Source organism: Buteo buteo, chromosome 6 (genome assembly GCF_964188355.1).
Source record: "Buteo buteo chromosome 6, bButBut1.hap1.1, whole genome shotgun sequence".
NCBI classification, from domain to species: domain Eukaryota; kingdom Metazoa; phylum Chordata; class Aves; order Accipitriformes; family Accipitridae; genus Buteo; species Buteo buteo.
This window is the reverse complement of record NC_134176.1, coordinates 6,065,198-6,091,940: the sequence shown is the minus strand read 5'-3', so window position 1 is coordinate 6,091,940 and position 26,743 is coordinate 6,065,198. Positions and strand designations below refer to the sequence as shown.

Sequence of the window (26,743 nt, the reverse complement as noted above, 5' to 3'; positions counted from 1 at the left end):
ACACTCTATTTCTCTAAAATTAGATAGGTAAAACATTGGGGTGAGTCTAGCCAAGAGAAAGCCACTAATATAAACGTTACATCCAGTAGCACAACAAACAAAAAAATAATGAACAATTTCTTGATAAGGAATATCTCAGTTTTCTTCAATCAGTTCTGTTATTTACTTAAAGAGCTGAGCGTTCGGCACATACCAACAGGTTAAATCTCACTTTCTCTGAAAAAAAAGGAGCTTCATTTTATAGATAGTTATAGAGCTTCATTTTATAGAAGGCCAAGTGCAAGGTCCTGCACATGGGTCGGGGCAATCCCAAGCACAAATACAGGCTGGGCCATGAGTGCATTGAGAGCAGCCATGCGGAGAAGGACCTGGGGGTATTATCGGATGAAAAAACTGAATATGAGCCAGCAATGTGCGCTCACAGCCCAGAAAGCCAACCGTACCCTGGGCTGCATCAAAAGAAATTTGACCAGGAGGTCGAGGGAGGGGATTGTGCCCCTCTGCTCCGCTCTGGTGAGACCCCCCTGCAGTACTGCGTTCAGCTCTGGGGTCCCCAACATTAGAAGGACATGGACCTGTTGGAGCAGGTCCAGAGGAGGGCCACGAAGATGATGAGAGGGCTGGAGCACCTCTCCTATGAGGACAGGCGGAGAGAGTTGGGGTTGTTCAGCCTGGGGAAGAGAAGGCTCTGGGGAGACCTTATAGCAGCCTTTCTGTACCTAAAGGGGGCCGACAGGAAAGATGGGGAGGGACTCTTCATCAGGGAGTGTAGTGATAGGACAAGGGGTGACAGTTTTAAACTGAAAGAGGGTAGAATTAGATTAGCTACTAGGAAAAAATTCTTCACTGTGAGGGTGGTGAGACACTGGAACAGGTTGCCCAGAGAAGTTGTGAATGCCCCATCCCTGGGAGCGTTCAAGGCCAGGTTGGATGGGGTTTTGAGCAACCTGGTCTAGTGGAAGGTGTCCCTGCCCATGGCATGGGGGTTGGAACTAGATGGTCTTTAAGGTCCCTTCCAACCCAAACCATTCTAGGATTATAACTAGAAGTACAGAGGGATTCACTGATTTGCTTCATGTAGCAGAACACATTCATAGCCAAGTCACAATTTTGACTCTCTTCTCCCTCTCCTATATCATCCCTCTCCTCCCTCCTAGCAATTTCCCCCCAAATCTCTCTGCTGCAGTCATTCCCTCCTTCGAAAGAGCATTATTTCTGGTCTCTTCTCACCTGTCCCTGCCCACCGCCAATGCTTTGCACCTGCTGCAGCACCGCTCTGAATGAGTCATTGCCCAGGACGGCGTATAAAACCCTGTGTGTGCAGCTGAGACCTTGTGGTGCCCCTGACACCAGGCTGAAGGGGGAGGCGAGAGGAAGAGGAGCTGGTCTCGCCTTTTGGTTTTTGGAGGCAAGGTATGGGTTTGTGAGCTGCTGTTTGATGAAATGAGTTGATATGTACTCTGGGACCTGATGGTGTAAAGGGTTTCTGTTAGATTGGCTGTGGGGTTCCTGGTGGAAAAAAGAAAAACAGGTGGGAGAAGGAAATCAGGAGTAAAATTCTTTCCTTTTCTTTCTGCCTAGCCAAATAGGTGCTTAAAACAAAGCAACAACAACAAAATACTGAAATAAGCTCTCCTAATGTGGGTGGGATACTATTTAAGAAGTCCTCCTGCTTTGCAGAGAGAGTATTAGGGGAAGGTGACCTCTGCAGCTGAAAACACTGGAGGAGAATCTGTAATAGATGGAAAACTACTAACGCTGCTGTAGGCCTTGCTTTTGCATCTTCTTGTAAGCAAAGCGAGGCAGCCGGCCGGGTTCGACTCGGATCCTGCCTTGTGAGGAAGGGTTGGGTGCCTGGGCTGAGGCTCTGACTTGGATGCTTTAAAAAAAAAAAAAATAAAAAATTTAAAAAAAACCCTTCCTTTTGGAAGAGTGAAGGAAAACCCCGGCTGCCAGGCACCTCTCCTAAGGGATGGCGGGGGGGGTGTGGAGTACAAAACCCCGGTACGAGAAGGCGGGAACCGGGCGGACGGGCGGAACGGGCCGGCCCCCCGACACCGCCCCGGCGGGGCGGTGTCGGGGGGCCGGCCCGTTCCGCCCGTCCGCCCGGAGGGGGGGGACACACACACACACGGGGCTGGGGGCGAGCACGGCGCATCGCCGAGGTACCGGCAGGTAGGTGAGGCCGGGGGGGGGGGGGCTGCGACCCTGGGTGGTGAGGGGAGACGGACAGACACCCCCCCACCCCCCCTCCAAGCCGTTTTTGCCCCGTGTTTATTCATATTTAATTTAATTTATTTTTTTTTCTTGGTAACGATGCTTCGGCTGCCCGCGGGGCAGCGCATCCTCGGTGCGGCTCTTTGTTCCCGGCGTAGCGGGCTTGGTCCTTTGAGCCCCGGGGGATGGTCCTTCTTCGGAAAAATCCTTGGGGGACACACACACAGACACACAGACCGCTGTCCCTCTGTCCTGCTGCGGGCCTGGGCTGGAGAAATCGCCGGGTGGTTGGTTGTACTTGGTGCCTTGGCGCGGTGGGAGGCTGGAGGGAAAGGGATGCGCTTCTGGGTGTTTAAGCTTCACCTGTAAATATGACTAAGGAGGACGGGAGGGATGGATCTGTGCCCCGCAAGCTGGCGTGCTGAGTGTAATCAAGCCTTGAGCGGTCCCTAATCCCATTCCCTTGCCAACAAGCGGGTTCTACCCGAGCTAAAAGGGCCTGACGAGGTGTGTTTAATCTGATTTTAAACCTCCACCTGCGGAGACTCGTGATCCTCCAGGAGATCTACTGCGAGGTGTTGCTGTCTGCGTTAGGTGAGGCGCTGAAATTTCTGAGCGTTTCTCGGAATCTGAACGCTACCTCTCTGCTCCCAGTCAGTCTGGAGAGCAGTATTTCCATCCTTCTGGTGTTTGAAAACTGCTGCACCCTTTGGCCTCATTCTTAAGCCCCCCCCTCCTCCCCGTCTTTTTAATCCCGCAGGAATTTGGTAGACCTCTGACTTCTGTGGTGCCGCGGACCTGGCACGGGTCAGAAGCCATGAAGAACTATGCGGCTTTTACTTGCAAATCTGAGTAGGGATTTCCATAGGTGGTCTGTGCCGCTCTGAACAAAGCAAGCGATTGCTTAGTGGTTGGGGGAATAATGCCTAAAACATGTCATGTCTCTAGCTTCTCAAAGAACTACTGCTGGAACACCAACGCTGGAAGTGGAGGTGATGTATTATGTATTAAGGAGCTTCACTAGGGTAGGACTGGTAGGAAGTTGCCCTTACAGAATATTAATATCTCATTTATTTGCTTGTAAGGATCTGTCCTCAAGGGTAGAGGAAGGTGTGCCCCTCTGATATGTGGTTGTGTCTACATAGTTTTTCTTATCTGACTTGGGCTGTATTGGTGGCTGGCATAGAGTCGTGTCACTGTTGGGATTTCACTGTGAGCTGATGGCTTAACTGGTCGAGGTCTGTTTATCTGGAGTATGTGCTGTAAGAGCATCAGCTCTACAATTCACTTGGTTGAACTGGGCAAGGACATAATGTAAGGTGAAATGAAGGTATTTCTCAGCTTGTGTGCAAAAGTAGGAGTTGGAGTTCTGCAGTGTATTATCTGCTGGCTTTTGTATTCAGCGTGAGCAATAACACTTGAATAGCATACAGTAACACAGCATTTGATTGCTGGCAGTTGCTGGACTTGTATGTTTTGGCTAAATCTTCACATTAAAAGATTTGCAGCATCTTTGTCTACTTCCCTTACTAATCAGCAGATGAATTGGAAAGCCGAGTGCATCCAGGACTGTTCAGCCAGTCAAAGCTTGGCATAACCAAGCTTATACTTGGAGGTGTGAAAAGCCGTTTTCTGCAAAGGCTAGGCAGTGATTTGTCTGAAGCTGACCTGTTAATCTCCTGTGCTCTCTGCTACATGATGCATGCAGCCACTTCAGCTTCAGAGTGCAAGGGTCCTCTCTGTGTGGGAGAGGGATTGTTAGAACAGGGTTATTAATTCAAGTGAGTCAAAAGCTCAATGCTTTTTTTAATGTTTCAACAATTCTGGAAAAACACCTGCCAGAACTTGCTAAAGGCAGAAAATAACAGCGAAGGGTTTTCTTGGGGGTTTTCCCAAGTAAGCTGGCTGGGTGAAACCCTAAAAAACCATCCTAGGGAGTAGCTGCATACAACTGAGGCAGAGGAGAGAGTTTCATCCTTTGCAGCATGTGTCCACAGACCACTGGTCCATGTAAGGAACTGCTGTAGAATGAGAGAAATCTGGTCTGCTCTGTGCTTGTCCCCTTCAAGCCTGCCCTGTTGGAGTGACCGTAACAGGCTGGGGTTCCTTCTGAGCTGGCTTTTGTCAGACTTCCCAAGAACTGACTCTTCAAACAGGTCTCTCAAATTCAGAGGGGGTTAATGTTTTAATAACTATTGCTAGTGCTGATTGTAAGGAGCAAGGAAGCAGCCTGGTTCAGAAAGATCAAACTGAGTCTGCAAGACTGCTTCAGCTGGTGACCGATTTGTCTTTATTGTCCCTCAGTGAGGTGACTTGTCCACAATAGTAAATGGTTCCTGTTCTGATGGGCAGCTTTTGGAGATGCCTGGTTTTGGCAGCTGTTTTTAGCCTGGAAGTCCTTTGTGCTTCTTTCCAGCCTACCAGGTGTTAAAAGAAAACTTATTTTTTTTCTATGCTAAAGATAAAACTCCTTGGCTGTCTGCAGTTGTGCTGCCTTTGCAGCTAGGGGAACTGCATCTCTTGGGATTTGTTGTTATTAAGTGCAGGGGAAGTAGCTGGTGTTGTCTCTTGCCCTCTGTGTGTGCTTCCTATTTGAAGCAAGGATTAGTTTTCCACCGAGAGCCTGGCCCATACTTGGCAGCAGTCCTCCAGGGCTTTGGCTTGGAGAATGCCAGGTGAAATCTGGGGACAAGGAGTTCCTGCGGCATGAAATACTGAGTTATTTTACAGCTTCAAGCTAGTAGTGAAAAAGCTTAAGCTTACTACAGGGGAGGTGCTCGGTCAGAGCGGTATGCTCCAGCTTGCTTTTATCGCTTGGCTAAGGCTGTAGAGCAGACTGACTATAAAAATAGCCAGATGGGAGGATAAATGTATAGCCCAATGCAGCTTCAGTAACAAACTGCTCTGCAGCAGGCTACCTGCTAAAACCTGTATCACTTTTGCATTAAGTGGAAATGCTACAGCAAGGTGTCAAACTCTGCTTAAGAAGATAGCCAGGTCACTGCTGTTCATACACTGCCTAATCCAGCCTCTTCCTAAAGCTAAGTAGATCTTAAGCTCCGACTAATCTTCTTTGAAGCGTGAACTTGTGCCATTATCCTGCAACAAGCTCCATGCCACTATCTCCGACTTTCATTGAACGTAGAAGTCTAGGTTAGCTTAGATCTTGTGGATTTCCTGAGCAAATAAGTGTCCAACATTATTTTTGCCCTTTACAAATGTAAGACTACAACCAATAGTGCTTTTCAGACTGGGGGAAAGAGTATGAGGCTGCCCAAAGTACCCTGGGAACTCTTGTATCGGGGTAGCACTTACTGCCATGTTATCTACTAGCCAGGAGGAGGAAAGGCTCATAATACTTTTTTAATGTTGTAATTAATGGTTGTCTAAAAGCCAGCAGGGAGCAGCTTTGCCTCTTATTCACTGACACTCTGGATCCTCGTAAAGATGGAGTAAGCTTGTTAGGAAGAGATATTAATGTTTTGGTATTTCTGCTAACCACCTCCTGAGTGTCTTGGGCTATTTGGGAATCTAGAGCTAGAAACCTACAAATGTATATACATATGCATAATGTATATGACTGCAAGAGAAATGCTATGGCTGTCTTTCAAGTGCAGCTGGAGTTCTGTTTAGGTTTAACCATTGCTAAAACTACTTGTGTAGCCTAAAAAGACTCCTGACTTCTAGAGGAGCTAGTGTTTAGAACCAAACTGTTCTTTTAAAAAAAAAACAAAAAAAACCCAAAACCAAACCAAAACAAACTTCTTGATGTTATAATAAGTCTGGTCTTAACTGACACTTGCTAAAGGGGTGTGAGGTGAACATAATTTCTGTTCATCAGCATGGCAAGGCAAATGCATGTCATTGGGCACTAGCAATTTAACTTGCATAATATACTCTTAGTGCTTCTTAATTACAAAAGTGCATAAAGGATTAGCCTGGAAGAATGGATGAATACTGTCAGTTTTTAACTACTTTTTTTTCCGGGAAGGTGGAGGAGATAGACAGGTGGCCACCCATCCTCCAGAGAAAGGAGATGCTAAAAATAAAGTGGAAGGTATCTATGTTGTTGCTGGTGAACGGCTTCTCGGTGGCTTCTGTTTGTCCCTGAGCACCTGGTGCATGTGTGTGGCCTGTGACAGGGAATTATTCTAGCAGCAAAAACTGCTGAGGGCCAGGGCTGCAGGGAGAGTGGAAAAAGTGACTCGGTGTGCCCTGAAGGCTCAACCATATAATGGAGCCTGCAGCACTTGACTCTGACTTGTGTCTCTAAGCTGGTGATGCTGAGATTGTCTTCTGTGCTACAGACAGCCCTGCAGATCATAAGGGTCTTCAGCTAGAGAAATCTTTCTCTCCTGGCTGGAATAAGAGGTGTGTTTTACAGTGGAAATGCATAGTTGTGTGTGACCAGACCAGATATAATATAAGCTTTCTGATGTCTTGGTTGTGTTTAGCTGACTGGGCACATAACGCTTTCCAAAAGGAGACAAATGTACATGAGCAGCAGGACGTAGAGGGTCTTTTGAGTTAGATGGACTAGCACAAATGTGGAATTACTGAGATCCCTCTCCCTGTAACAGCGGTTACCTCTTGCACAGTGTCACATGGGTGCATGAAAAGACACGGAGGAGCGATACACCCTTGTGTAACAAAGCAGTGCTAGGCAGCTTGCTGCTGCACGGTGTGTGTACAAATGCAAGTAATACTTATCTACATGCTGTTTGCGTGGGGAAACAAGGAGTGGGGGATCTCATGCTGGTGCCCATGAGCAAGACTGCAGAGGGTGATCTTTGCTCTTCTTTGGAAGACTGAGGGGTGGCTCTGACAACCCCAACCTCTTACTAATATTCATTACTCCTGCGGCTTGAAGGTAAGAGCAGTTCACTTGTGAAACTGAGAACATACCTGCCAAAGCAAGTGAAGTTGTTGATGGTTGGAGGCTTCTTGCAGTCGGGCTTGACTGTGCCGCTGCCTCCTGGAACTGGGAGGAGGACCTTACCAGATCTGCTGTGCGATGGAGGGCTGTTTGCTGTGTGCATGAGGCTTGCGTGACCAGCTGTCCTGCGCGTGGTGAGTGGGGCCTTGGCTGGGATGGTCTTCTGCTGTTGAGTGATGGTACAGCAAGCCCAGGACTGAGAGGCACCTGCCTGGAGCGAGGTGGCTGGGAGCAGGCGGCTGCTGCTGTGAGGTCCTCCATCTGTCCGGCAGCCTGAGCTGTGTTACTAGAGGCAACGGAACCTGCCAAAAGCAAGCTGTCAGCTGGCTGGATCACTGCTGGGCTACTGGTTCAGTGCTCTCTTGGAAACTCTCAGAGCACACAATGCTTATATACATGAAACTTTCTGGAAGTGCCTCCATGGTGCAGTGCAGCATAGCAGCACTGCTGCATTAGCACAGTGTTTGTCTGGGCTGGAACCTTTCTCTGCGGGGCCAAGGAGCTCATACAGGACATGGCACTAATGCAGCCCCAAAGCCTCCCGTTTTGGCTCCGGTCCTGTGTTGTGCCCTATTGACCCACCTTGTTCTCTGTGCGAGTTTCTTGGTTTCCTTCTGTGTCAATGCACAGAACGGGGATTGCCATAACAGGCCTGAGACTTCAGTCTGATTAGCCCCGAGAAGCATCAGTCCTGGACTTGGTAAAGGACAAACAGATTGATCCTCATCATATGCTTGCAAGTCTGATGCCTGCTGGGTAGAGCACAGCACTCTACCACTGGGGTGAGAGCGTGGCAAGGTCTGTCTTGGGCTTCAGATCAAGACTGGGTTTTGTCTGGCATGAGACTTCAGGTTGGGTAGGCTAGGAACAGTAAAATAGACGGAGGGATCTGTTGCTTGGGATGCGTAGGAGGGGTCTGCTCAGAACTGGCCATAGACAAGCATGCCTGGAACTTGTCACCCAGTTATTTAAGGCCCTGGGTCAATAGGTGGTTATGGGTATGTGTAATCTTGGTTCCTTTTTCCTTTTCTAGGTCTTTCACTTTGGACTTGTCAGCCTTGCAGGCTTCTGGGCACGTCTCAGCTATGAGTAGCTCAATAGGATTTGGCATCTGTGTGGTCACCTGCAGCATCCTGCTCTTGTCCTCCAGTCCACCATGTCTTGCATCTCAGCCACTGGAGGAGAGGGACATGACAAAGGTCCAGCATGGCCCCTGGGCAGGGAATGGGGTAGAAGATGAAAGGACAAGCGTGCTGAACTTGAAAAATAACCTGGGCCCTTCTGAGCAGAGTGTCTCTGAAGAGCCATGTGGAGTGTCGGCGAAGCCATCCGGGACACCCTTAAATGCTGCTTTCACTGCAGAAGGAGAAACGCCGCCTGCAAGCCTGAGTCACGTCACCCCAGGCAGCCAGGGCCTGGGTGCTCACACCTCTGCTGCGGCGATGGCCGCTGGAGATGAGGAGGAGGCTGGTCCCACAAAGTCAGGGCTGGATGAGGACGACACGTTCAAGGCCATGCTGACCACAGCCGTGACCACGCTGAACCCTGCTGTCCAGGAGGAGTCTGTCGGTGGCCCCATCCGCGAGACCGCCACGGAGGGTGGTGTTGAAGGAGAGCACAGCTCTGCCGGCCTCTCAGCAAACCCCCTTTCTGGGACAGCTGAGGAGGAGGAGGAGGCAGAGAGCAGCTCTCACCCCTCAGCTGCACCCCAGCCCACGCCGTACCCCAGCTCTCCCAGCTGGGAAGCGGCAAGCGACCACCCTGTCATCCCGACTCCCCAGGCTCATGGCGTGTCCTCCGAGGTGGGAACGCCAAGAGCTCGCCCGGGGAGCCCTCTGAGGTCCCTGGCTGCGCGAGCATCCGTGGCTGCAAAACGTCCCCTCGTGGTGACCGAGGCTTCCCTCCGCCTGGAAGCAGGGACAGGCGTCGGGCGAGGGGAGCTGCCCACCGTGGCTGGCACCGGCACCGTCCACCCTACGGACGCTGTGCCGCCCGACTGGGATGACACAAAACCGGGGGCCACGAGTCAAGCGGGAAGCACGTCTTGTGAGGAGGTGACGGAGGACCTGGGGGCAACAGAACCGTCGCAGACCCCGCAGGGAGGTGTGGGGGAGGAAGAGGATGCGACAAGGGTGCTGCCATCCCCAGCGTCCCTTCCACCAACTCCCGAGCTTGCCAAGGACACCAACCGCACGGTGCTGGTGCAAGGGGAGGAGCTGCCGGCCCCTTCCACAGGCAGCGGTGATGCTCTCCACGCTGCGAACCTGACGGGTGTAGACACGGCAGATCTCGACGTGCTGGGAAACGTAAATGCAGTCACAGCGGAGGAGGGAAAAAGCATTCCGTCATCACAGCCGGAGGCTGCTGTGGTGACAGATACACAGTCCGATCTCTCTCCTACTCTGGAAAGCTCATGGAAAGGTAAAACTTGCCTGTTAAGGACACTTGCCTCTAAGTGTAGGTTTAGGAGGGATGGTCTTGGGAATGTGTGCTTCCTTTCAGGGAGATAAAGTGGAGAAAGGTGTTATCTTAATACCTGCAGTAGAGGTGGGACACCTCTTCCTGCCAGGAAAGGCTATGGATCTTTGTGGAGGGGTAACAGCCTACACGGGTAATTCACATCCATAAAGTACTGCCTAGCCTTGGCTGTTCCTACACACGATGTCCCTGTGTGCGGGCAGGCCCAGTCTGTTGGGTGGTACCCTGTCCTGGCTGTTATGTGAAGCAACTGTGGTGAGCTGCCTCTTCTGCTCCTTGGGATGAGAGAGGGTGGCTGTAGTAGCAAGCAGGGAAGCTGAGCCTGGGGTTGAAGGGTGTACTTGAGTATGGAGGTCTCGAATTGGAGTTTCATCAGCAGAGACTTGGTGCTAGTTAAAAAAAAAACAACTTGGTTTGTTAACATTCTGCATGTGTGGTGTACTACCAAAGCAGGGGCTTCAGTTTTGGTGCTCATATAGTGGTTGAGGGGGACAGCTGTAGCCTGGTTGCAGGCATCTTGCCTTGACCAGAGATATGTAAATCTGCTTTGAATAACCCTCTGGTATGCCTCTCCTGTGACTAGGGAGGGAGCCCAGCCTCTGACCCACTGGTTAAACACTTTATTTCAAGGAGGATAACACTCCCCCAAGTGTCCCTTTGATATGGCAAGTACAAGGACCCAAAGGTGGTTCTTGCACTAGCTCAGTCTGAAGCCCTGCAAAACAAGGAGGGGGGAATAATTCCTGGAGGGGGTTAAATTAATTAGCTTCTGGGATCACCTGGCTCTCAACTGCTAGCTGTGGACACTTGCAGTCACTGCAGAAGATGCAGAGATGATAGATGGCTATAAATGCTTCCTAAATCCAGGAATAGGCGAGCTGTGCTGGTAGCCTGTGAGTAACTGACATCTTCCACAACTTGACAAAGATGCTCAGATCAAAAGATCTGTCCAGAGCTCTATGCTGTCCTTTAACAAAAGCTCCTGGTGTTGTCTCCCCACCCTGGAGTGGAAGCTGTGGCCAGGCTCTGACTGTCCAGTGTTTGTGCCAACTCTGTTACTAGCAGGCAGAAATCTTCCTCCTACACAACCTGTCACAGGCTGATGGTGTCACCCTGTACTGTACTTACCTGCAGAGATGGCACCTTCAGCCTAATGACAATGTTTCTACTCGGTGTTTAAAGTATAGGCTGAATGCTAAAATAAGTCTGGTCAGGTGTTGGGCAATGACATGTTCCTATGCTGATGAGGCCCATGAGCTGGGGTTTAGGACTTTGTTTTGATTACTGGGCATTTTTAATCTTGCCTCTTGAGCTACAGAGGCAAGAGGACAACTTCCCCTCACTGAATCCAAAAGATCTAGCTTTTTCTGTAAAAGAAGGGAAGCTAATTGCATGCTGGTGCTGAAACCTGACTGATTAATTTCTAGATTAATTTATAAGCACTTGACTTGTCAGCAGGTTCCTTCTCTGCTGTTTCCCAGATGTTGGGGAAACAACACTATCAATAAGATTTGTGCAACAAAAATAAACCCTTCTACAAAGCTGAAGTCTCGTAGCCATGAGAGCCGGTCGCTAAAAGAACTGCTCTAGCAGCCTCATATGCTCCAAATGGTATTTCACACCACAGGCCTTGCAGTGCTGTACTCACTTGGCATTGCTCCCCAGTGGGTCTACATGTCCCTCAGGGCCAATTAAGAAAATGAGGACTGATTCTGCTGCTTTCATTCCTGTTACACCCATTCTCACATCTGTCTCTATGCTGTGCTGCTCTGATGATACTTGGCTGGACCTGCTGCTTGCTCCGTGGCTCTGGAAATGTTAATGCATGGAGTTATATTCCTTCAAATGTCTGCTCTTTTGCTGTCAGCTGTCCCGTGAGTTGGTCCTGACATGTGTTCTTGCTGTAGGTGTTACTCAGGAGGTGACAACAGTGGCCCAGGAGGCTGATGCTGCTCTGCCAGTTGTGACACTGGTGCCTGGTGCTACCCAGGGAACAGGAGCGGCAAGCCTGCCGCAGGAAAACAGCGGGGAGGACACCCAGATGCTGACTGCTCCTAGTACCACCCAGATACTGGTGGCAACTGGTGCTTCCTCTATGGCGAACATTCCAGATGTAGAAGGTGGGGTTCCGCTTCAAGGACTGCGGGTTCATTTCCACACAAGATGAGATGGTAACATCAGAAATCAATATCAATGCTTGGACACTGAAGTCTCAACACACAGCATCTGTATTCTAAGTGACTTTTTTCTAGCATTCTGCAGGCTGCCTCTAGCCCTGGGCTGCCACTGCTTTCTGCCCTTGCTGCCAGATCTACCATGCTGAAATATGCCAGCATATGGGGTTTTGCCCTAAATAACAGTGGAGTAGAGATTAAAAAAAAAAAATTGCCCCCAAACAACCCACACACATCTATGCTTGCTAGTGAGCTGACTTTTAGCCATAGATGTTTAAGCCAGTTTTTATTTTATGGAGGAACTAAAGGCAGTCACAGATTGCTGATGCTCAGTCCGAAGGGTGAAAATGTTTCATCAGGGTAACATAGGAGAAGTGGTGGTGGGATAGACACCCTCTTGCAAGAGTCTGGCAAGCCTGCATTGCTATTCACTTTCATTAAGGAATGGTGAGTTCTTATCAGGTTGATGTAGCTCATACAGAAATGCTTTAAGCAGTTGTGTTCATCTAGCTGCTGCCTACTGGCTTGACGTCACCTTGTCAGGTATGTGTAGGAGCCCGTCTTGTTGACAGGAGTGTAGCAAGGCTTCCCTTGGCACAAAGCTGACTTTGAGCTTGAGTTTATTTCTGTAGTAGCAGGTACCACTGTAATGAAATGGCTGCTGGGCAGCTTTTCTGGTAATTCTTATATTGCAGGGCATAAGAAGAAAAAACCTATTTGCGTTGTATCCCTTAAATTAAGGTCTCTTCGTAGGGGTGAGAAGGCTCTTCTGGCAGTTTCCACTAATTAATTTGCTTCTGGGATTTAATTATAAATTCAACTAACTTTTATCTTTGCAATAAGCAATTAGATCTGTCACTCGGTTCAGATCTCAACTAGTGTCTTAGTGCTCTGATCTGGCTATGGGGTGGTGACTAGCAGTCCTCAAAGCAATGGAAGGAAAACCTAGCTGAGTTTTTATTAAGGGGAACCTCCTGTGCTGGCTGTCCTGGAGGAGAAGCTTTCATTACAGCAGAGTCACTTGACACATCTTGAAAGAGGCAAGAGTTTAATCACTTCTTCCACTCAATTAAGTTTTCATTAAGGAGTTTGTTCTTAAATGGTGGGGGTTTTGATATTGTTGTGTCAACCTGTTGCTGCTTCCTGTCTTCTGTAGATCTCACAGATGTGGTCCTGGTCACCAGTGAGAAGGTTGTTCCAGCTCCTGGTGGATTGTCTGCTACCCAGTCTGGACAGACAGAGGAGCCATCCAGCAGAACCGTGGTCCTGGTAACTCCGGCATCAATGACATCTTCTGTCAGACGGACAGCTCTTCCATCTGTGAGGAGGATCAGTACAGCTGTGACCTATGGTCTGGACCGCCTGGAGTCAGAAGGTACCACTGATCCCAAGGCTAAGAGGCAGGCAGTTTCATGTGGAGCAGCACACTTGCCTTGACACTGAGTCCCCAGTTTGTCTGTTTGGCACACAGCTATGTGCATATGTTAGTGTTCCTAATAAAGTTGTTGAACAACCTGTCCTCCTCCAGGAGGTACAGGAAGCAAGCAATGAACAGTGTCATGGAGGATGCCTGAAATTCAAGTGGCTGTGGTGGAAGGGATGGGGCTTTCCCTTGGAGGGGGACCAGCCGTGGTATTGCTGTTCCAGTAGAGTCTGGCTCTGTGTACCTCCAACTGCTGGTGTGTGCATCCATTGCTGAGCCTCTGTACCAGGTAATGCTCGTGGGAATGTATCCAGACAGCTGGAGAGCCCTTGCCACTGTGCTGCTGAAATCCTCGCTGCATGCAATGCAGGGGGATGGTCAGCATGAGATGGCTACCCCAGCATCCAGCTGGCTGAAACCTTGCCAGAACAAGGCATACCCTATTTACGCTCCCTGTGTGACACTGCTGGGAGAGAAAAAGGATGCATCCCCTTTGAGATGGTCTTCCAACTCAAAGCTACCTGCTAAGCTGCTGTCCCATCACTGGCTCTTCCAGATTTGCCTCACCCCCCTGGGCTTCCTTCTCTTAAAGTGCTTTTGCCCACTGGCAGTCTTGGAGTCTCTGCTCCCTGATTGTCTTCAGACAGTTGAAAACCAGTGATGCAAATTCCACTGGGGCAAACACCCATCAGGAGAGGTTTAGGTGAGGTAAATCCAACTCTGGAGTTGGTCTGCAGCTCAGATCTGCTATGTCTTCAGCTCATCCATGATTTTCCTGCAGAGAATTGTTTCACTCCTGCTTCTTGCTCTTTTTTCCTACTTAAACTCTTATCTGCTTGCTCATCTGTCCAGTTTTGTACTCCAGTGTCTGGACTGGCACCACCTGGCAGGGATTAATCTTTCTGCCTGTTTCGCTCCCCTTCCTTTATCTTGACCTTCTCTTGCATTTGTATTTTACTGCAAAGGTTGGCAGCCCTCCAGGGGTGGCATGCCAGATGGTATTTTTCTTCTGATTAGAGGTGGGGTGCCATAGACAACAGCTAATCAGCATCTTTTCTCTGCATGAAGCAATAACTCTCATTCCTGTTAAGTTTAGAGGGCAGGAGAAGCGGGGAGCCCTCCCCACTGCATGTGCGAGGTGCCGCAGCTCCTGCCCTCTGTCAGGCTTGCTGCTTGCTTTGAAGCCTGCCATCAGCTCTCAGCTACAGCACTCGCCCCTTGCCAGGATGAATGTTGCATATATCTGGCAAAGCAAGGATGTGGTGCTGCTGAGGGGAGAGTGGTGGCAGGGGAAGAAGCGGGGAAAACCTGATCTTTCAGGCTGGGAAATAAGGTCTCTGCTTAGCCAGAGCAGTATGATTCAGGAGGCTAAACTGTTTCTGAGCCCTCTGGGATCTCCTTTAGAAGCCTGGTTTTCTGCACAGGAAGATAAGAGATTTCTGTTTCAACTGAGCATTGGTCTGTATTTAATGAGACTTTCTGCATAGGCATTTAAAAAAATCTCTCTGCTCTGACATAGGACTGCTGCAACTTTCCTGGGTTCCTACTGAGCTCTCTTATGCAACCACAGGCCTGTTCTCTCTGCTCTTGAATATGCTCTGAGCTCCTCTAAGGGCAAATGTAGGCTGTAGCTAGGACCAGCTTTCCTAAATGATGACTTCAGCTAGAAAGCTGTGGGTTTCTTGGCTCCAGGGTATGGCTCTGTAGGTGCCTGTCATCCAAGGGACATGGTGCTCTCTGGTGTGCTGTGTGGTTTTGACAACTGGCACAGCTTTTGTGGTCTAAATCTCTGCTGATCAGCCTAGACCTTAGTGCAGTGAGCCAGACTTTTTCCTGGTGTTAGGGATCACCAATCCACATGGTGTAAAATGGGACAAATACCACTTGGGAATAGGCTTTCTGCCTGGGGATGCTACTGCCCCAATTAAGCACAAAGGAAGCTTTTGAGCTGTGACTCTGATTTCTAATATCTCTTTCTCTGTGTAATGGCAATTAGGGGGTACCACATACTCATGGTGGAGTGGTGTTTGGAAGCGTGCTTTCTGCTCCCCCAAAACTACAGCTCCTAGTGCTTACACTCAGAATATCTAGATGGTGCCAGATACAAGGTGCTTGGGAGTGCTTTCCTATAAAGGTACACTGAGCTCCAGCTCAGGGTGCTCAAACTTTTGGGGGATGCAAGGTCAGACATCACTGTTGTTGCAGGTGTATGTTGGAGTCCCTACTGAGGGATCCTGGCCCTTTGTGGGGAGGCTGTGCCTCGCTCACCGGTGGAAGAAGTGCAGGGAGCTGAGTGAGGTCGGCTCGTCTCTGCTGCCTTCTGTGGGGTCTTGCTGACTTGCTTCACTGAGGGCCTGGCTCATCATTAAATATAAACCCCTGCTGTTCAGCTAGCTCTGTTTCTTGGGGACCATCTGTGCCAAACTGCCTGTGGTTAATTGCATCAGTATATTCACCTACCTGGCTTGGATGCAAAACTGTTTTAAAAATCAAATTGCACAGACAAACATGAGGTGCTTTGACTATGTCTCTAGATGAGCTTATCCTCCTCTCTAGCAGACTCTGGAGAGATTAGCTGGCTAACAAATATTCTCCTACCTTGAATCTGTAGTGAGACTGGTTCTACTTGCCCTTCCTAGCCAGAGAAATCCTATAACGGGATTATAGGACGTGGGGACAGGACACAGCAGAGGATGAGGCTTACTTGTCTGGGAGACTAAATTATGCATTTTGCTCCTGTGCCTAGAATCTGGGTGTCTCTCTAGCAAGCTAAAGACTGCAGCTTTCTATGGAGGGTTTCTAGGCCCAAAGAGAGATGATCTAGTTCAGCTTGCCCACTCAGGACCACTGTGCAAGGCCCCCAACACGTTTTGAAAGGTGGCTCTTTTGAAAGAAACCACATTCCTTTTGAACTAGATTCCTTTGCTGTAATGTCTGCCATGGTAGGTATTGGCAGAGATGGTTGCACACCTCAAGCATGGCAGCATTTGGCAGGTATAACTTTCCAAAGTGGTGAGTAGATTGCCGTGTTCCCTCTTGTGCAAGATCCTTGGAGTTTTTAGTTGAAACCTGATGGACAGAGCATGACTGGAGCTGGGTCCCCCTGGCTGGTCCTCAAGTAGCTCCTGTCACTGTTCCATATGGGATGCGATCCAGGGATGCACTGAGGCTAAGCAGAAGATCGGTTAGTGCACTTTCTACGAGGACCTTGAAGATCACGTTATCCTTATGTGCTAATCCTAAATGAGCAGCTGGTACAGAACCAGCCTGCTGCCGAGAGTGATGCCTCCCCCACCACAGCCTGGGTCACAAGCCGGTTCAGTTTGAACAGCTTACAGCACCATGGCCTGTGGCTGTCGGTGAGGGTGGGTCTGTATTTGTCAATGCAGACTCAAGGTTTGGTTTTTCCTGTGTGCCACCACCCTGCCTGGACAGCAAAAATTTGGCTGAAATGGCTGGAGATGGTGATTGTGGAGCAAGGTACATGGGATAGAAGGGGAAGATGTCTCGGCATTCATCAAACCATGCTAAGATTAATCTTTTCTGACAGGTAAGGCAGATGTCACTGTGTTAGCTTCCAGGGCTGCCCAGATGCAGCAGTAACAGCTGTCTCTTGATGTACCTGTGTTTCAAACCACAAGTCCATAGGAGCCCTTCAGCTGATAGACCCCACATACTGCCCTTACTGTGTCCAAGCTCATCAGAAAAACAGTTTAAGCTCAATGCTACCCACTCCCTGCAGCTCAGTAAGCTCTACCTTGGCCTGCTTCAGTGTTAACATGGGATTTAGAGACTGTTTACTTGTTCTTCCCTTCATCTCAAAATCACCACAAATAATCTGGCCCTTGCTACTCTCCCATAGGTGTTTTGATGAGAAATAAAAAGCGTTATGCGTTGGTGTTTCTGATGTGCCTATTTTTTTTTGTGTACCCCTTACCCCCCCACCCCCATCCAAAACTCCTCTGCAACACTGTGTAAGCCCTAAGGCTGGTTCCTGCTTGGTCATCTAAGCTTGCTTCAAGCTGTTGCTGCTGGGGGTGAGCTGCTTACACAGTTTGGCTGTCATGTAGGTTGCTGGATGTGGAGGGTGCTTAGAGCTTTTGTGAAAGCGGGAGATGCTCTACCTGTTGTACAGTGTCAGGAACAGTCAATAGCTCTGTGAAAATGGGCAACTTAAACTCAGCTGCTCTAGAGGGAGGAGATCTTGACTGTGAAGTGTTCCTGATTAATCAGCCTGGCTCTCAACAAGCAGCTGGTGGGATCCTGGGCTTTAGGATGGAGGGGTTGGAAAGGCAGTCAGGTATCTGCTGCCGAGGACAGCACAGCGCCCTTTCCAGTACTCTGCCTGGGTAGCTGGTGTGTCCCCACATAATGCAGTATTTGACTATAGAGAAGCCCCTCAATGATGCTAAAATGTGGCTGGCACTGTCCTTGGGATCAGCAAATCCAGTGTCCTGCAGTCATGGGACACCTCCCCTCTGAAGCTTGGCTGTGGGCTTCACTCTGTTTGCTTCATCTGCTGTGTTAAAGGCTGTTCCAGAACAGCACCAGTATGAAGCTTTAGACTTTCTGACCTTAACATATTAATGATATTTTAACAATATCCTCTAGTCTTTGGGTTTAAACAGTTCCTATTGCTCTTTGCTGACCTGTGTACTCAAGTTTACCGTTTGAAGAAAACCATAGCTTAACTAATTTCAGTAAGATGAGCTCTCCTAGTCCTCTTCTCCATTCTTTGCCTCTTTCCCCTGATTCCCCTGCATCTTGTTCTTCTTGTGCAGTCATCTAAGCTGCATGCCATACTTCAGAAGTGAAGGCAGTGGTTTACTTTTTTTCAGAAAATACTTCAGAACTTGTAGCCATTTACATAACTTTATAAAAGACCCTTCAAATTCTCCCTGCATTTTTCTTCTGAGCTGTGTCACAGTACAAGGATCCTTCTTTTTTTGGATGTGAAGAGTATTTTTGCTGGAAATCAAGGCTCTGACTGGGCTTGCTATTTGGACCTGACTGTATGGATTAAGAGCTGCCTCATTAAATCTCTGCAACCCCATTAAAAATTTAAATGAGGTTGCAGGGGTGTAAATAAGACAGGCACTTAGCCCAGCATGGTTAACTAGCCTGATACTATAATTCCTCACTGGGTCTTTGGATATCAGCTAAATTGGCAAGGAACAGAAGATTTAAAACAAAGCACAAGCAAAATGAATTAATTATTAAATGTTCTTGGTACACACTTTTGTCTTCCTTCCAATTTATTGCTACCACTGAAATGGGAACTGCTATCCCTCTGGTGCAGGTTGACCTCCATGTTCTTCACAGTAGATGGTAGTTCATCCTTGATTCTCCTCTTTTGTAGCAGAAAACTGTTTAAAAAAAAAAAAAAGGTGTGACAATTTTGCATCAAACCCAAGCTTTTTGAATTTCTTTTCCTGAAAGTGTTTGACTGAAGACAACATCTCTGCTGCTTAATCTGGTGGTGACTTGTTTTGTTTAATGAAATCCACCTGGGAGTTGAAGGAGGGGTGAGGAGGGTGATCAAGCCCTTAATGAGTTAGGAGCTTGTGGGTGAACAGCTAAGAGGGTGTTAGGCTAATTAAAGGCTTGCTAAGAAGAGGAGGAAACTCTTGCTGCATGCAGCCAATGTGCTGAGCTCAGCCTTGCCAGTGCTTCCCTGCGAAGGGAGGCAGAATGTGATCCAGCCACCCTGCTCTGCTACGGATGCGCTAGCAACTCTAACAAAACTAAAACCACACCATCTCTCAAGTGGCTGGCTATACCAAATGATGTGCTCTAGGGCTTTATCTCTCAAATACCTTATCTGCTGTGCTTTATGGTCTTTAACAGCAACTCTTGCAAGAATCTCTTGGAATGGCTTAAAGCATCATTGCGTCGTCTTTCCCAGATGTCTGGGAAGTGGTGTGTGCCTGCCCAGCTGCTCTCTGGGTGGAGGTGAGCTGCACAGTTGTTTTACTCTTGGTTTTTGGGGAGGGGAATGAAATTGCTCTAAGTAACTTGGTTCTTTGTGATATTCTGGCACTGTTCTGCCTCCAGCAAGTTAGATGACATTTCTTAGTCTGACCCACATTGGTTTCTGTTCTGGCCAGGCCATGCTTGAATTTTTTAATTGTATCTGACTTCTCATTCGTCCAAAAAATTAGAGTTTACTTAAATATCACTTTAATGTTGTAGCTTTCCCATGCTTATCTTCAAGCTTAAACAAAACAGCAGAAAACCCCTGCAGTTGTTACTGAAAAATAATTGGACTGTGTAGGTGAAAGTTTTTAATGAGTTGTTGTTTGTTTTAATCTGGGGATTAAGCAGTTCACCCTTGCAGCTCTAGCGAGGGGGATTCAGATAAGCAGGTATGTGGCAGTTTCTTCTGAAGGCTCTGCAAGGAGCGTTTTCTTCTGGAGCTGCAGATGGCTGGGGTCCTTCGGTGTGGGTGGGATAGCGTTGCTCATGGGGCTTCTCTGGGGTGCTTTGGGCATCGGGACCAAGGCAAACCACCCTGCAAATTGGTTTAGCTCTTTCATTTCTGATTCCTGCCTTGTGCAGGTGGGATGCTGTCCCTCTTGTCGATCTGACACAGTATGTAGTGACTAGAGCACTGGCTTCTTACCTTTTCTTCTGGGAGGAGTCATAGACTATTTTTTTAAATAACAAGCTATCCTTAAACATGGGCGGAGATCTCATGGTGTGTTTCCTCCTGGCTGACATCAATACTTCAGGCCATGTGGGTGCAAGGACAGGCCAGCAGTGTTGTTCTGAACCTCTTCGTGAAAATACCCTGGGGAGAAGCACTGCCCTTGACAAAGGACAGTGAAGGCTGCAGGAGGGTGATCAAGGACTTAGAAAGAAGCATGAGCTCTGACTAGAGATGAGCTGAGTGGGCTTGCAGTCATCTTCCCTTTTGGCATCTGATAGGACTTGAGTTAAAACCTCGGTACCCTGGAGGCTGTTGCCCATAATAACAGATCCACCCTCCCCTAATCGACGTCATCTGTGATGGATCCATGCTGGGTTTGTCTAGCAAATGAAGCTTAAATCAAATGTTTTCTTAACTCTTGGGCTGTTGGTTCTTCCTTTCCCAGGCAGTGTGGTTGAATTGGATAGGTCTGAAGAGACACCATCAAACAGGTTTTTGCAAGAAAAAATAGAATTAACATCTCTGCAAGGGTTTATTTTTTTGTGATTGGAAAAAACGCCATGCTGTTGTGGTTTAACCCCAGCCAGCAACTAAGCACCACGCAGTTGCTCACTCTCTTCCCCCACCCAGTGGCATAGGGGAGAGAACCAGGGGAAAAAAAGGAAAACTTGTGGGTTGAGATAAAGACAGTTTAATGGGACAGAAAGGAAGAAAATAATAATGATAATAATAAAATTACAATAATAATAACAAAAGCATTGGAACATACAAAACAAGTGATGCACAATGCAATTGCTCGCCACTTGCCAACCGATGCCCAGTCAGTTCCTGAGCAGCAATCCACCCACCCCTGGCCAACTCCCCCCAGTTTATATACTGGGCATGACATCACATGGTATGGAATACCCCTTTGGCCAGTTGGGGTCAGCTGCCCTGGCTGTGTCCCCTCCCAACTCCTCATGCCCCTCCAGCCTTCTTGCTGGCTGGGCATGAGAAGCTGAAAAATCCTTGACTTGGTATAAACACTGCTTAGCAACAACTGAAAACATCAGTGTGTTATCAACATTATTCTCATGCTGAACCCAAAACATAACACTGTACCAGCTACTGGAAAGAAAATTAACTCTATCCCAGCTGAAACCAGGACACATGCCCACAGCCCTTTTCCATGTGAAAGCATTTTGTTGAGAGAAGTGAACTGCCTTCATCTCTCTTGTTCTGCCCTGTCTACTTACAGGTCATGATTGTTAAATCTGGACTGACTTGAATGCCCTCACTTCTTAAATCACCTCTTTTTTGTCTTGATTTTTATACTGGTTAGTTCAACAACTGCATACCTCAGATTAGAAGAGCTGTTCTGCAGCAAACGAGAGAGCAAACTTGGTATAGTCCATACTGTCTATTCTGCAGCATTCTGGTTTTTTGCCTTTAAAATAGCCTTGTGTTGCTAAACTGACTCTCTACCCTGGCTCAGTGTGAAAGCAATTTTGTGGTGAATGCTGCTGGAAATGCAGCTCTTAGGAATGATTGTTTCTGGTCTTAATACAGAATCAGACCCGTGGTCCCTGCTGAATATCTTTTGCCCTTTTTTTGTCTTTTTTTTTTTTCAAAAGCTCTTCGGTGCCTCGTATCCCCTGTGACGAGCCATGAGCCAGGACTGAAAAAGCAAGTGTGAATCCCCTCAGATTTGGCAGGGAGGGAGGAAGTAGGTTAGGATCAGAATCCAAATCTCTCCTTGTGCTGTCTTTGCAATGTCGAAGAGCCCTCTGCTGGGACACGGTTTCTGCAGCGCTTGGGCTTTGGCAAGCAGAGGCTCCCAAAAAAAGCATCAGCTCAGCTCTGCTGCCAGAGGTACTTTCCCTCTCCTAGGTGGAGCAAGGATTTTCTTCTGTTACAGAAAAGCTTTGGACATGGAATTTCCTCTTCTCTTGAAACTGATATGGGTAGGGTTAGGTCACCTTGCTTTGTGTGGTAAGATCCCACCCAACAGATGTATTCTTCCCAATAGTCCCTTTCCTCGGCTCTGTGCAATGGGCCAGATGCTGATACTTCACATGAGAGGCCATGCTTGATTTGGGTCCCCTTCCAGAGCAAAGCATTTAAGATTTCATTCATGCAACGGAGTCTGCAAATACCCCAGATAGTTTTGCAGTGAACATGGCTGGGTTTAGCTGAACTCATCAGTATGAGGGTTTTACCCTGATGATTTTGCATAGCTTCTACACCCACTGCTTGCTCGGGTACCGCGACCCATCACGGTACAGTACTCTGCCCAGAAAGCTGTCTGCACGTGAGGAGAGCCCATCTACGTTCCTACCAGCCATCTCCTTCCAAGCTGTCCCAAGCGATTGTTCTTGGCAGCATTTTGAAGATGTCGGATGGTGACATTATTGCTGGTCACATGAAAGCAGCAGATTAGTAGTAAAAGAGGGTTGTCCTAGAAAGGTCTTCCTGCCTTGACAGTCAGCTGTGATCATAAAAGCAATGCAGAAAATGAACCTCACGGGGAGAAAGCATTTGGCAGAGACTTCTTAATGCCTCTTCTTCCTGTTCTGGCACGAGAAGGTAGTCATAGACCCCCCATCCCTAATCCTGTCATTATTTACACTCCTCTGCTTCCTATACTGTATGTGCACATGGGTGACCGAGGACCAGTGCTGCCGTATGGGTGTGAAGTGGATGGGAGTAGAAGATAAGCCACGGGATGCAGGGTGGATGAGACACTTCGGTGTGCCCCTGCTGCGCTGCTCCTTTGTGAGTGGCTCCAGTACACACAGGAGGAAAAGAAACTTCTTGAAAAGTAGATTTTTTTCTCAGTAGTGTGTCCCCCCAGTGTGTGTCATAGCGCAGGCAGGGGTCATCGTGCTCCATGGTGCTCTCCTTTCCTTCATGGGCACGTTATGCAGGTGGGTTCTAGATCGGCGCTCTCTGCAGCCGTCGCTCAGTGCTCGTACAGGAGAGGTCTTGGCATGCTGCATCTCCCTGAAGTCATGCGAAGAGCGGGCTCACCACTGGAAACCAATTAGCACTGGCTGCTGGTTAATCACGACTTACTTGGCACTCAGACCCTACAGTGCTGGGTACCGTATAAAATCACAGCTTAGACGATCGTGAAATATAACAATGCTCTGCGTTACTGTCTAGACATCATTGTCCTCTGAGTTTGATGTGAGGGAGGCTGGAAAGGGAAAGGACAGAGAAAATGAAAACTCCAGGTTTTGTCCTGCAACCTCCTTTTTAGTTTGGGTTTGGTTTTTTTTTTTTTCAATTTGAATTCAGTTTGTGACTGTGAGTGAATCTATCACCTTGCTGCTCAGGGCACAGCAAGATGTTTCTCTTGTGTGCTAAACCTGACAAATGATGGTTTCTTGAATCTTCTGAGGAGTAAAAACGTTTGCAAACATTAATGGAAAATATCTAAAGATAGAAACATCCTGCTTCAGTGAAGGTTTCTTCAACTGCAAACAGAGGCCCCGAACTAACTCCATTGCCTTGAGCAAGGTTATGACAACAGTGGCTTCAGCTCCAGCTTACGACATACCGTTATACCAAAACCCCTTTCTTCATTGCCGTCGCAGCCTGTTTGTAGCACGTTGCTGACGGCAGTGATTGCACCCATCTCATAGCAACGCTGCGAGTAATTCAGATTTCCTCCTGCTCGGGAGGAGCGTGGCTTTCTGCAGCTGCGTGAAGCCCGTAGAGAAGCATGAAGCCTGACTAAAGTCATCTATGAGGAATGGGTTGTTGGTACTTTGAGTTGCCAGGAGGAAGAGCTGACCCTGTCGTCCTTTTTTCTGCAGCATGGCGTGGTCCAGAGGGGCCAAGGTCCCTCTTTGCAGTTGATTTGCGAGGGCCCTGCTCCCATCGCGGGCTGAAGTTTTTACTTGCGGGATGATGGCTGTTGTCCGGCTGCTTCAGGAACCCAGGTTCCTGCTGGGTCAGGGAAATGCCTCAGGAAGGAGGTGTGAGGTGGTCTCGTATTTCTCTGCTGAGCCATGAAAGTTATCATGGATATGTACAGTTTTGTAGTGAAAAACCTTTTTTTGAAGCAAGCATAGGGAGATTTTACCACCTTGAAATAGCAAATCCCATCCTGTGGATATCACCAGTGTTGCTAATGGATCACTACAGAGTCCCATGATAAAGCCCAATCATTGCGGTTTCTGGTGACTACTAATAAAGCTGGGAACCCCCCAAAACTCTGCTAAAAATTTGTTATTTTGTCTTAGACTTGTTTTCTTGGTGCTTTCCTATAGCTCCTCCAAATCTGAAAATCTGAATGCCTGTTACAAGGTTGTCAAGTCCTTCAAAACTAAAATCTTTGACACGTGAACTGAGAATCTCATTTTCCTGGGGATTCCTGCTGCTCTGTCTTTCTTAGGTTGTACAGTAGTCACAGCAGGAAAGTGTTAATTTTCTTGGGTTTTTTTGCTTTCCTGTTTCAATGAAGGCAAAGCAGAGCCTGCTTTACAGAATACAGTGCTTATTTAGTCTGTCCAAGAGTGGCAGATTTTGGATTTCTTCACTCTTGGCGATGAGACTTTAACTGCCCTAGACTACTGTTGCATTACCCTAACTGCAGTAGAAAATACGAACGTCTGCTTGGGCTAAAAGTGGTTTTCAGTGCTGAAATCTCCTGGTGTTACTGGGAGAGAAGACAGGATACCATCCCTCCTTGACAGGTCCACGTGGCACATCACAAGCAAGAGCTAGGATTCGGTGCGTGCAAATAGAATAACAGGATCAGCTTATATGTAACATAAGAAGATCTATAGAGCAAGGATGGCTCATAGCTGAAACTGCTATAGGTGCTGTGTACCTGTGCTTCAGCGAGCAAGGGGCACTTTTGACCACTGTCAGGCGTTCAGAAGTGTTCCTAGATTCACGTCTGTGGCCAAGCAAAATTTCTACTTGCATTTTTTTTTGGTTGGAGGCTAGTGCCTTGACCATAAGGCACTAGCATTTCATCATATGTTTTTATCCTTTTTTGTCAGATGAACCTTAGCCAAAACTGAAGAGTATATACAGTTTGAGGGAGCTGGGGTTGTTTAGTCTGCAGAACAGGAGGCTGAGGGGGGGAGACCTTATCGCTCTCTACAACTACCTGAAAGGAGGCTGTAGCAAGGTGGGGGTCGGTCTCTCTTCCCGGGTAAAAAGTGATAGGATGAGAGGAAACAGCCTCAAGTTGCACCAGGGGAGGTTTAGATTGAATATTAGGCAAAATTTCTTTATTGAAAGGGTTGTCAAGCTTTGGAACAGGCTGCCCAGGGAAGTGGTTGAGGCACCATCCCTGGAGATATTTAAAAGATGTGTAGACGTGGTGCTTAGGGACATGGTTTAGTGGTGGAGTTGGCAGTGTGAGGTTTACCGTTGGACTCGATGATCTTAAGGTTCTTTTCAACCTAAATGATTCTATGATACACAAAATAGTTCACAATGGTCTGCAAATGCACGTGAAAATCCGAATACCTTCTGAATCTGCTGGGCTTTGCACTTTCAGTCCTTGCTACTTTCAGTCTCTTCTGTTTCTTTTCTTTCAAGCTACTGCTGAGGCCTCCGAAAGGCCAAAAAGTGCCAATTTAGGAGGGAAAATGTGATTTTTTGTAAAAGGCTCTTATGTGAAGCACAAAACTCCAGCTTGAGGTTCAGCTGTGTGAACATTCCGGCGTGCTCGCTTCCATTTTCCATCTTATGAGACTACCAAGCATTATGTGCAGCCTGCCCACGGCTGCTGGACTCCTCTTGCACCTCTGCTTCTGAAATCCAACATTTGTGAAGTCTGTGATTTTTTTAAAGTGTAGCTTCCTCCTTGTGACCACCAAGTGGTGCTCTGCACTGCACCTTGCAGCAAGGCAAGCTGTTGGCATTTTGGGATGGGGGCTTAAAAAGCTGTTTTCAGAAGTAGGAATGAGCTAGAGAGGAGGAGGAAAAAAGTTAAGAGCCTTTTCTTTTCCCCATTGCAGCAGTTGTGCTACAAGGACTACATTATTCACAGCTTTATGCTGTGGCTGCGTGATGATTGATGTACTTTGGTGATGATCAGATGTGATAAGTAGTCTCAGCACTTTCAATTTGGGTGTTCAGCTTGGCTGCCTGCTAGACCTCGGAGGTACAGAGATGGCTATCTGCTGCTTCAAACTAGATCCTGGCAGGTGTCTTCGATTTGGCTTGCTAAAATCACAAGAAGCTTCTAAAAACCTTGTCCCAAACTAGTTTTTCAGCCATAAAAATCAGATCCCTGTTTTCTCTTGGCTGCTTTTTCACCCAGTGCATCTAGGGAAAACCTCTCTTCATGTTCCTCTTCTCTGGTGTGCTAGCTGTTTAGTGTCTTTGCTATTAAAGTTTGGAAATGTTTATAGCTGTGTTGCTCTCAGCAGAGGCAAAAGACCTACATTAACTTGTCTTTGCAGATTTCCTGCAAGCACTCTCCAGGTGCCATTCTCAGGTTTACAGAAGCTGTGTATTTTGTATGAAAACATGTGGTTTGATAGAGAAAATTCTTACGTTGATTTGAAATGACGGGCCCATTATAAGACAGAAACTGCCTATAAAACATAATGGGAATTTAAGGAGCCAGCTACATTCCTGTAAGCTCCATTAGATGCTCTGTGTGGTATAATTTTTGCAGGAGTGCTCATTCCTTTCCAGGTACTGAAAGCCACGCTGTAGCAGGATGATGCAGCTAAATTCAAACAACAGCTCATTTGTATGAAATGCAGGGCTAGAATTGAAAGGTGGCAAGCAGGATTGTCTTGTCTGGTGAGCTGGAAAAAACATGCAGTGTTTTAAAGCAAGTCCTTGAATTAGAAGGAAAGGAGATGCCATGTAACAGCACAGTGAATGCCATGTTTTTATAATGTGCACTG

The 26,743-nt window shown here is 47.8% G+C and overlaps 1 protein-coding gene across 1 annotated transcript in view; it reads left to right on the top strand.

The window, feature by feature from the left end:
- The first annotated feature begins 2,113 nt into the window (after nt 1-2,113).
- The window catches only part of ARMH4 (armadillo like helical domain containing 4), a 68,519-nt gene continuing 43,889 nt past the window's right edge, over nt 2,114-26,743 (top strand). Inside the window, exons 1-4 of the mRNA XM_075031033.1 lie at nt 2,114-2,175; nt 8,187-9,574; nt 11,539-11,751; nt 12,962-13,180. Coding sequence (XP_074887134.1) covers nt 8,239-9,574; nt 11,539-11,751; nt 12,962-13,180 — 1,768 coding nt within the window. The 5' untranslated portion in view covers nt 2,114-2,175; nt 8,187-8,238. The remainder of the gene's footprint in view (nt 2,176-8,186; nt 9,575-11,538; nt 11,752-12,961; nt 13,181-26,743) is intronic.